An 11,763-nucleotide genomic window follows, 5' to 3' on the forward strand; every position below is an offset into this window, starting at 1 on the left:
GTCCTTAACCCGCTCTTCAGTTGGGTTGATTGTTATTGGTGGGTTAATATTTTTTTTGTGGAGACCTTGTTTGGGTTGCTTGCTTTCATGGACCAGCTATTTATGGGAGATTGAAATAAGGAAGAAGTCAGGACTGTGTTCTATGGCAACAGAACTGTTCTTTCTGATCTGGGGCGTTCTGCACGAGTTTCTGTTTCTGTTTCCCCCAAGCAGGGGAATCGGGCAGTTTTCAAACTGTTCACAACGCTGACCTCTCGTCTCAAGGACAAACTGCCTCCTCCAGATTCAGCTCATCTCACCGGCTTTCCTCATTTAGTGCATTGATTCTTGGAGCCAGTCCCGATTTGGTGCCAACCCGCACACTTTATTCTCACCATTTTAAAAAGGGATTTTACTTTTGCACTTCGGGAATGCCCTTCACCTTGAAGAGGGGCATTTTTCTTTGCAATCACTGGCATCGTCTCTCCTTTTCCTGCCAAAGCCCTGCTCATTCTTCTTGCGTTTGGCAAAGTGGGAAAAAAACGTTACCTATTTCTCACGGTTTCCAAGAGATGATGCCTCCGTCCTCTCCTTGTTGCTTTTGAGTAATTGCCAAGAGAAGTCGACAACTTGCTCCAGTCGTCCGGCATCCATTTATCCAGAAGTTCCAGCAGCATCACAGGATAATGGAGACATTATCTCTGTTCTGGGGCCTTCCCTCTGCTTCTATCTCTCAGGCAACTTCCTCCTAGAGTCTTTAGGGGAGCCCTTTCATTCCCCAATTTCCTCTATAATATTGGCACTTGCCAGGGTTCTATTCTTGGCTCTCTCCCCGCTTCTAGTCTCAGCGCCTTCCATAGATTCCATATGTTTACCAATTCCTAGGTCTGACTCACTGGGTCTCAGCTCTGGGTGAAGCCACCCTCCCCCCCCAACCTGACTGTGGGCTCTGTTTTCTTCTTTAGGAGGTGAAACTACGTCTCTTCTGGCTCAAGACCCGTTGTCACCTGTAGAGAGAGAGAGGCGCGAAGGGGGCCTCGAAGCTCTATGACTACACCATCACCTGGAATCTACCCAGGTAACACCCCCCTTTTCTCAGTAGATTCCTCTGACTACAACGCCCTCTCTCAACCTATAATGGAAGATGCGGGAGATGGCAAGTGACTCGGGGCCCCGAGTGTGTGTGATCCCAGTTCCTAAAGCGAAGGTGAGGGTCTAAGGTCTCATTCCTACCCTATTTCCCCCACAATCTGGCTCACACCCATCTCACAATTTGACCAACAGCATCCAGGGCCCCTTAGCCACAGGGCTGATATTTTATAAACCCCAAATCAGAATATGTATCCAGATCACGATAGAACACCCGCGTGAGCCCCACCGACCCCGGCGACTCTCAGCCGGATTTGAATACTGTTCTGCATACAAGAGATATCCTGGAATGAAAAGGACCCAAAAGGTCAGCAAAACAGGTTAGGAACGCTTGTCACGTGTGGAGTGTTTTAAAAGACGACAATATTGATACTTAATGACGTTAACGTGCCCGACTCTTGCTCGCCTCGGCATGTGCCCGGCGGTATTGTCTGTGCTAAATGCCTTTACCAAAGCGAGCTGGCGAGTTTGTCGTGACCAGGGGGGTGAGGAATAAAGATGCCTCGTTATGAAGTTGTTTTTCGTTCACTGGTTTTCGTTGTGAAAGCAGCATGTGATTTCCGCAGCACGTTTCGGTAAGACAGATGAGGGGAAGGTACAGGTGTGGGTCGTTTGTCCCCTAAGCGTCTCTCCCCCGGGCTGAGCCTGCTCACCGCTGGGTGTAGCTCCACCCCGAAATCCCCCCCGTGGTCCTAGACCACTGCATATACAATCTTTTTAAAAATCGAGACTATGTTCTTCAATTTTTTTTCTTTTTTTTAAATTTTTTTAAATTTTTTTTTAAATTTTTTTTTCAACGTTTATTTATTTTTGGGACAGAGAGAGACAGAGCATGAACGGGGGAGGGGCCGAGAGAGAGGGAGACACAGAATCGGAAACAGGCTCCAGGCTCCGAGCCATCAGCCCAGAGCCTGACGCGGGGCTCGAACTCACGGACTGCGAGATCGTGACCTGGCTGAAGTCGGACGCTTAACCGACTGCGCCACCCAGGCGCCCCTTCAATTTTTTTTCTTAACGCATTCTGGGTCTTCCTTCCAGGTCGGTTCGTATAGATTGGTTTCATTCCTCTTTGTGTCCATAAGTCTTTCTTTTATATTGGTGTGTTTTCATGGGAACAGTCCCCCTCCAGGGATATTGCAAATTGTTTCCATTTCTCTTGACCACCTCAAGGCACTAGCGAAGGTTTTTATCACACACCCTTCTCTGTACATGCTGTTGTGTTTGCGTGGGGTGAATTTCTAGAGGGGGGATGTGAGCCTCAGCATATGCACGTTCTGTGTTTTGAGCTACTCCAAATCGTCCTTCCAAAAGTTCTATCACTTTATGCTCCAACCAAGTGCCTGAGAATACACATTCCCCTCTCTCTTTCTCAGCAACGCGGGATGCTTTTATTCTTTTCACTTTTGCCAAAGTGGTCAAGGAGATGGTATCTTGCTGTGGTCTAGATATTCATTTTGGGGGCTGCTAATGATGTTAAGCATCTTTACATGTGTCCGTTGGCCATTGTACCTCTTCCTCTGTGAAAGTCTTTGCGAAGAACACGAGAAATGCCTGTTTATAGAAAATGAGGACAAGTGAGTTTGAAATAGCTAGGATTTTGTTATTACCCTTTAAGTCTTCAAAAAAGAGGAGGTGTGGGCGAGGGCTGGGGCCAAGTTTCAGGCACAGGAAAGAGAAACATTTATCAATCACATTGAAAACCTTTAAAAATGAAAAGCTTCCAGGGGTGCCTGGGTGGCTCAGTCAGCTAAGCATCTGGCCCTTGATTTCAGCTCAGGTCAAGACCTCACGGTTCATGAGATAGAAACCCACGTCTGGCTCTGCGCAGACAGCCCGGCGTCTGCTTGGGATCCTTTCTCTCTCCCTCTCCCCCATTTGTGTGTGTGTGCACTCTCTTTCTCTCAAAAAATAAATACACTTAAAAAAAATCAAAAGCATCCCGATGAAGATGTGGCAAACAAGACAATCTGCAAATTCTTTTAAGCTTCCAGAAAACAAGCAATTCTCACGTCATACAAATTGCCCCAGAAACAAAAATCACAGCATGCAAGTGAGCACATTCTACGATGTGAATATAACACTGATAATAAGCCTTGATTACCTGGAAGGGAAGCCATAGCTCAATATTTATGACTCTGAGATGAACATATTGAATACAGTAGGGAATGTAAATCTATAATAGGCTGATACAAAACCCTGCAATGACCAAGCTGGGTTCTTCACGGAACCGAAGGACAATTCGATATATGGAAATTTACGCACACCATACACCTTATTCATGGGATAGATAAAAAAGGAAAATTATGATCATCTCATTAGAGTCTGAAAATTCAGCACCTAATCCTAAGAAAAATATTGAAATATAGGAATAAAACACACACCTTATCACGATGAACAGTGGTTTTTTTTTTTTTTTTCAACGTTTTTTATTTATTTTTGGGACAGAGAGAGACAGAGCATGAATGGGGGAGGGGCAGAGAGAGAGGGAGACACAGAATCGGAAGCAGGCTCCAGGCTCCGAGCCATCAGCCCAGAGCCTGATGTGGGGCTCGAACTCACGGACCGTGAGATCGTGACCTGGCTGAAGTCGGACGCTTAACCGACTGCGCCACCCAGGCGCCCCCGAACAGTGGTTTTTGTAAGCCAGCTGCCAACAGTGAAATACTAGGATCCATAAAATTAAGTAATTTAAGATTTCAAACTAACCCAATAAGGCATAGATCCAAAATAAGGAATATGAGTCTTAAAAAAAAAAAAATAAGAAAGAAACCCAGCATTATGTATTCACGAAGCATTCATTCAACAACTATTATAATTAGTAAAACTTCAGTGAAGCCCAGAGGAGTATTAAAGACGAATAATATCTCTGTTGAGCAACAAAGCAGGTTAGAAAACACAACATTAGGGGCGCCTGGGTGGCTCTGTCGGTTGGGCGTCTGACTCGATCTCAGCTCAGGTCTTGACCTCAGGGTCGTGAGTTCAGGCCCGCGTTGGGTTCTCTGCACTGGGCATCAAGACTACTTAAACACACACACACACACACACACACACACACACACGTTAAAAGATACTATTCACAATAGCATGAAAACAATTTGAAGTAACCAGGAAACAATGCCAGCCTGACGCATCAAGAAGTAACAAATCTGGCTTCAAAGCGCTCACACCGTGCCACGGGGGTGCCACCCCGTGCCATGGGATAGGAACGTAGCAGATCCTCGGATTTAAGCAGGGATATGTCCTGAGCCCTCCTCAGTGGCCTGTATCTGCACATACTAGGACAGCAGATAACTGCCTTCATGAAGTGTAAGGAGAATCACCAGGAGCTCCCGGCCCCTGCGTGTGCGCCCTCACACCCGGAACCGCAGGAAGCCAGGAAGCAGACGGGGACACGGGAGCCCGTCACCGGCCCCGGCCGCCGGCCAGAGCCGCCGCTGCAAACAGGACGGGCTTGGTGCCATTACACACAGGCGGACTCACAGGGGTGACGAGACCACGGCAACCCCGATGGGCCACGAGGTGCGGCCCCCTCGTGCCACGCAGCGCGGAGGAGCGCTAGGGAAAAGGCTTGTCGCGTAATATTACGGTTTAAAACCAGCACGCACGGCGGCGATACGTTATCCAAAGCCCGTGGAAAAGGACATGCCCTTGAAGCCAACCGGAAGTGGGTGAGCCAAGTCGATGGTTACGTTGCAGCCGTGGGGGTGATTTGTGTCCAAGTACACGGAGACCGCATCTCAAGCGGTTTTTGAGCAAGAGAAAAAGCCGCGACGGAAGCGTCTTTAAACGGGGGCCAGTGTGCCGCGCTGCCCGTGCAGGGGGGACGCTCATTGTCCCTCTACCCTTCTGCGTTCTTAGCCTGAGGCCCTGTCATAAAAGACTGACGAGAGAAAAATGAACGTGCGTGGCCTCACGTACACGTGGGGAGTGGCTGAGGGGGAAAATGATTCCCCAAGGTGGCTGAGAATTCAGTCTTAAATGCCAATTTTTTTTAATTTTTATTTATTTATTTTTAATTTTTTTAATGTTTATTTATTTTTGAGAGAGAGAGAGAGACAGAGCACAAGCGGCAGAGGGGCAGAGAGAGAGGGAGACACGGAATCCGAAGCAGGCTCCAGGCTCGAGCTGTCAGCACAGAGCCTGACGTGGGGCTCGAACCTACGAACGGCGAGATCATGACCTGAGCTGAAGTCGGACGCTTAAGCGACAGAGCCACCCAGACGCCCCTATTTATTTATTTTTGAGAGAGAGAGAGAGAAAGAGCGTGAGCAGGGAAGGGGCAGAGAGAGAGGGAGACACAGAATCCCAAGCAGTCTCCATGCTGTCAGCACAGAGCCTGAAACGGGGCTTGAACTCACAAAACCGTGAGATCATGACCTGAGCTGAAACCAAGAGTCAGACACTTAACCTACTGAGCCACCCAGACCCCCCTTAAATACCAATTTAATAGGAAAAAGGTCGGCCTCTTAGATGGGAATAAATGCTTTCCAAGAAAGACGAATGGGCCCTTAGAAGAACAGGCAGGAGGTATGATAGCTTGTGACAAAGTGGGTCTGGGTGTGGTGTCGACCTCCAGTCTCCTGTGACAAGAGGCTGTGGACACCCCCAGGGGGCATCTAAGACATCAGAGCACCTCTCGCGGGATATGTCTTTAGGCAGATGAGGGGAGTTCAGAGAACGCCTCTTCCTGCCTTTGTATTTCAAGTGCCTTCAGCTCCAATCAATCAGTATCCCAAAGCGGCATCTTTTGGAGTGACACCTGTCACCCTCACCTGCCTGGTTGAAACAACCAGCCAGCCAATGGACTCATCTCTGCGGAGGCTTCGGCAAAGACTGGACAATCCTGCCGGGACTGTAGATGGTAGAGGGTTGGACAGAATGGTCTCTCCCTTGCCTTCAGATTTACAGTGACATAAATAACATGACCTTGACCATCTTGTGCCTGTCGTTGGCTTATTGGATGATTATCAGAAGGCTTGGTGACTTCATCTGTTAAGATCACGATTTCCTAAGTCTTTGGCCAATCTGCTTTGCCACCAGAAACCCGAGAAATCGCCTGTTTTACCACCTTCTAGCTAGCAGTAGGTATTATCAGAGTTTAATTGTTTGGTCAAAATCCTTAGGCCAAAAAGCTCTGAAATTTTTGAGATGTTAAGATTTTTTAAAGTTTATTTATTTTGAGAGACAAGGAGAGCGGGGAGAGAGAGAGAGAGAGAGAGAGAGAGAGAGAGAGAGAGAGAATCAGTGGGGGAGGGGCAGAGAGAGAAGGAGAGACAGAGAGCCCCAAGCAAGCTCCACCCTCCACGCTGAGCCTGACGCAGGGCTCGATCCCACAAATCCCACAAACTATGAAATCATGACCTGAGCTGAAATCAAGAGTCGGATGCTTAACCGACTGAGCCATCCAGGTGCCCCATAGACGTTAAGATTTTTGATGTCTTCCAACTTTGTTTTTCTTATCCCCCCAATTATAACTAGATAGTCCCTTTTGCGGGCACATCAGTAAATATCTCCCGGACAAGATGAGCAGAGAAGACACGCGATGCATACTCTTTCACCCAGAGGCCTGGGAAGGCTGGGGGAGAGGAGTGGTTTGGACAGGTAATCCTAGAACAGGGATGTGTCGGGGGTGGGGGCAGGGGGCGGGCAGGGAATCCCCAGAATGTGCATTCTGGGAGGGCAGGGGTTTGGGCTGCCGTACTCAGCGCCATAATCCCAGCCTCTAGAACAGCGTCGGGCACAGACCTGACACTCAGGACATTTGCACGAGGGCAGGAAATCTAATTGTTAATATCCAAATTCCGTCGCTAGGCTCTCATCAGCCTCACAGTAGGAAATGCACAAACGGGTTCCAACTAAGTGGGCTGAAGTGTTCATCACGCGTTACCTCCCTTTGCAACCGGAAATGTGCAGAAACGGGGGGCTGGGGGGAAGGATTTACACATCCTCACAGAACTTGGCCCAGCCTCCCTCCACCTGTCCGTCCCTCTTCTGCTCTTCCGACCCCACCTCACGGCGCCGGTTCATCCTGAAGCGGCTCAGAACAGAGTCCTTCCCATGGGCTGCTGGCTGAGAACCCCGGCTCAGACCAAAGTTAATCAGGTCACTTGCACGGTGCCCAGACAGAGAGATGGTTTTCTCTTTCTTAGGGGAATAGTAGTCTCGACCGGCAGGTGGGGCCGGCCAGAAGCTTCTGGAAAACTGGAGTCCCGGGTTCTTACCCTAATTCCATCACAAACTGGGTTGTCATGTAGGGAAGGTCACCTCGCCCTTGGGCCAGCGTTCTCCTCTGTGACCGAGGGAGCAAACGAGGCAGGTGGCCGCTTTCCTTCCGTGTCAGGCCTGCAGAGGACATCACAGGCCGATGTAGCCTACACTTGTGTCGAAATAGTGTGAACGTGGTCTGGACGTCCTTCCAGTAACAGCAGGGGCGTGGACGCCTTTGCCCTCTATGGACGGATGATCTGGGGAGCCTTCCACCAACACTCTATAGATCTGAGACAGGCTAGAGGGGGGCTGGACTCCTAGGCGTACAGAGACGTCCCAAAGAAAACTCCGAGCAAGCCTCTTTTTTTTTTTTAATTTATTTTTATTTTGTTTTTTTGTGATCTGTCCTCAAGATTCGTTTCTTTGTGTTTTTTTTTTATTTTTTTTTTAAATTTTTTTTTCAACGTTTATTTATTTTTTGGGACAGAGAGAGACAGAGCATGAACGGGGGAGGGGCAGAGAGAGAGGGAGACACAGAATCGGAAACAGGCTCCAGGCTCCGAGCCATCAGCCCAGAGCCCGACGCGGGGCTCGAACTCCCGGACCGCGAGATGGTGACCTGGCTGAAGTCGGACGCTTAACCGACTGCGCCACCCAGGCGCCCCCGCTTCTTTGTGTTTTTAAGTGTATTTATTTATTTTGAAAGTGAGAACCGGTGGGGGAGGGGCAGCGAGAGGGGGAGACAGACGATCCAAAGCAAGCACAGCGCTGGCAGCACAGAGCCCGATGCGGGGCCCGATCTCACCAACCGTGAGATCATGACCCGAGCCAAAGTCAGACGCTTAACCGACTGAGTCACCCCAGGCACCTGTGAGCAAGCCTTTTTTTCGAGAGTGACGTCGTGACGGGGAAGGATGTCCAAAGGCCCCTCCCGCTTCCCTGGGCAAGGGTCACTTGGCTGGTCTACCTGAGGCTTTGCCCAAGGAGCAAAGAGATTGTCAAGGGGCTCTTTGTGGAGGCCTTGGGGCTGCTTGGCCTCAGTATAGTTTTTCCACGAGCCCTGCCTTCTTTCCCAAACACCTCCTCTCCAGTATGGCTTACGGTATTCCTTAAACCCGTGCCCAATCTGTTGTAGACAGACAGGAACAAACCTAGGGGGCATCCGAGTCAGATTCTGTTACATGCCACAAGGAGCCGATTAGAGCATCCTGCGCCGTCCAGCAGGGTCCCCTTGGGAAGCTCCCGATCCTATCAGATAATTTCACTTAGAACGGTGATTTTCTCAAAGACCCTGCCAAACTCTGGTGTTCCAGGAGCCGGACCAAAGGGATTCCACGGGAAAATTGAATGACGGCAGTCTCGTCTCCAAAGCATAGGGAACATTTGAGTTAATGGAGAGAATTTTCTCAGCGGGGCATTTTTCTTTCTTCTCCACCACTTTTTCTTAGGATTACACGCTTCTCCTCCTTGCCTGTTCGCGAGCGAACAGAGCAGAAGCTTCTGTGGTCTGGGTGCGACCACGTTCCCCAAATAACACAACGCTGGCAAGACGGATAGTACACCATGGGCCCTCCTCTATGGAAGATATTACATTATAATCAGGGTCTCACTGAAGGTTCTCTCTCCTTTTTCTTTGGAAGTTTAGGCTATTCGATTCATTTCCTGAAATAATTCGATTACCCACGCACGATACAAAACTCAAAAGGAACAGAAGGGCAAAGGTTAAAAGTAAATCTCCCTCCAACCTTTTCCCAGCTGCCCGGCTCTTTTGCCCAGAAGCAGCCACAATTTCCCGGTAGATCCCCTTTTAACGTCAAAAAAGAAAATCAAGCCACCTCCTCTATCTATAGGCTGTTAGGACTCTTATTTCCCTGGATAGAATTGTTTGCAATCTGTTATTAGTGTTTAAGTTTTGGGGCACCTGGGTGGCGCAGTCGGTTAAGCGTCCGACTTCAGCCAGGTCACGATCTCGCGGCCCGTGAGTTCGAGCCCCGCGTCGGGCTCTGGGCTGATGGCTCGGAGCCTGGAGCCTGTTTCCAATTCTGTGTCTCCCTCTCTCTCGGCCCCTCCCCCGTTCATGCTCTGTCTCTCTCTGTCCCAAAAATAAATAAACGTTGAAAAAAAAAATTAGTGTTTAAGTTTTATATGTATGCATATATACATATACATATACATATACATACATATTCATATACATATATGAATATGTATATATATTCATTAAGAAAAGATTACAGAAGTCAGTCAATGCTTTCAGGGTACATTTTATTCATCACATCAGTCTCCATTATGGGCAGAAGAAAGCGAGCCGTCCACGGGTGAATGGACTGGGAAGCCGTTCTGGACGCACAGCACGATCGCTTGAACCGTGTCTCCTGCTATAAACACACGGTCCCCGGGGTCCCCGGGGTCCCCGGTCGCGTCGCTCCCCGCTTGTACCTTGATTCTCAGGGCCCTGCTCCCTGAATGTGTTAGAGAACTCCGATTAGCAGAAGTTTGTAGCTTACTGCTGAGCCTGCCCTAGAGCTGGAAAACAAACCAAGGGATACGAACTGTACATCCTGACGGAAGAGCTGACACGGTGTAAGGAAGCATCCGTGCCAGGAAACCTATCCGAGGAGGAAAAAACGTTTCTCTTCTGTTTCCCCTTGCAGAAGTAGAAGATGGAAAAGAGCATCAGAGAGCTGCACGCTATTGCCGACCGAGTGGACACGACCCATAAGATGCTCGCCAAGACCGGCCTGGTGGCCGGCGCCTCCGACGCCGTCTCTGGCGTCTTAAGCATCTTGGGTTTGGCCCTGGTACCCGAGACAGTAGGGCGGAGTCTGATGCTCTCAGCGGTGGGGCTGGGCCTGGGGGCAGCCGCTGCTGTCGCCAACATGTCGACGAGTGTCTTAGAAGATAGAAGCAATATGGCAGCCAGAGAAAGAGCCAGCAGACTGGTGCCTATGGAAACAACGACGGAGTACAAAGCTTTTGAAGAAATAAGGCTGTCTGAAATCAGTGTTGTGTGCGTTGATAGGTGTGTCAGACTCATCAAGAAGGTCAAGGGACTTCGTGCCTCCCAGATGGCCAAAGCCAACTCTGGCTTCATGGCTATAGGTCAATACGGCCATAAGCCGTCTCCCCTTCTGGAGGGCCGGAGGGCTACAGAGAGCAGCTGAAGGCTCAGTCCTGTCCGTGAGCAAAGGTGTCCGGGTGCCGGGTGCTGCTGGGGCTGGCTTGTCACCTTTGCAAGACGTGCAAAGCCTCCTGCAGAGCCGGAAGCACCTGGAGGAGGGGGCGAGGGCAGAGACAGCCGAGGCACTGAGGACACTCGCCAAGGAGCCGGAGCAGGAGCTGAGGCAGCTCACCCGGCACCACAAGCTGACCATCCGGGGGCGGGGCTGCCGGAGAAGCCCGTTCCTGAAGGAGGAGGTAGGCAGGGGGTGCGGAAGGCAGACGTGGTCCCCGTCTTCCTAGAGCCTCCCAGAAGGCGAATGCTGGGTCGGTAGACGCATACACAAATACATGATCAGAACTGTCCTTTCTTCAGAGAGAGGACTTTGCCCACGCCCCTCAGCTAAATTAGGCCCCTCCTCTTCTTTCCAGAACCCCACTGTTTTCTCTCAAGGCGCTGAGCACATGCTTTAGGAATCACATATTTCACGTAGGTATTCCCCGTCCGTCTTCCCGTACGATGTACCCTCTGGGAGGGCAGGGATGGGTCCCCAGCCTCCCGCAGCACCTGGCACGCCATAAGGGTGCCACAAACCTGTGTTGGACGACCTGAGGTGGCATTCCAAATGAGTTGGGAAAGGATTTTTATTTGAAAAAAACGGTTGATAGCTCTAGCCTCTCTTATTTGGGGACGTTCAATATCTAGCTTTAAAAACAGAAGTGAAAACTACCACATAGAGAATTTCAAAACTCCTCTTTAATTTTACAGAGAGTATGAAATAAGACTAGGCAGCAAAGCCACTGACTGAGACCCTGACAAGGGACACACAAGCCTTTGCCAAAGGTGTGAAGTCTCATGAATTCATTCATTCATTCATTCATTCACAGTTTCTATTTAACTTTTTTAAATTTAAATTTATTTTTTTTATTTTAGAGATAGGGTGTGAGCAGGGAGGGGGGGGGAGAGAGAGAGAGAGAGAGAGAGAGAGAGAGAGAGAGAATCTCAAGTAGGCTCCACACTCATCATGGAGTCCAATGCAGGGCTCGATCCCACAACCCTGGGATCATGACCTGAGCTGAAATCGAGTCAGACGCTCGAGTGGCTGAGCCACCCAGGTGGCCCCTTAGATTTTAATCAGCTGAGGTCGCAACAGGGACCGAGGGCTGAAGGGAGTGTTCCCAAACTTGTCTGCATGTTGGAAGTGCCTGGGAAGCTGTGACAAATGATGAGCAGGTGAGTCCTGCTTGCTCTTAGGGACTGGGATTTAA

At 49.7% G+C, this 11,763-nt stretch overlaps 1 protein-coding gene across 1 annotated transcript; it reads left to right on the forward strand.

Moving 5' to 3' along the window:
- The first annotated feature begins 4,635 nt into the window (after positions 1-4,635).
- Positions 4,636-11,301, forward strand: APOL5 (apolipoprotein L5). Its single transcript, XM_023257777.2, is given in 3 exon segments — positions 4,636-4,703; positions 9,860-10,441; positions 10,443-11,301. Coding segments are annotated over 3 exon segments (1,005 nt in total). The 3' UTR covers positions 10,798-11,301.
- Positions 11,302-11,763: the final 462 nt, after the last annotated feature.

Source organism: Felis catus, chromosome B4 (genome assembly GCF_018350175.1).
Source record: "Felis catus isolate Fca126 chromosome B4, F.catus_Fca126_mat1.0, whole genome shotgun sequence".
Taxonomy (NCBI): domain Eukaryota; kingdom Metazoa; phylum Chordata; class Mammalia; order Carnivora; family Felidae; genus Felis; species Felis catus.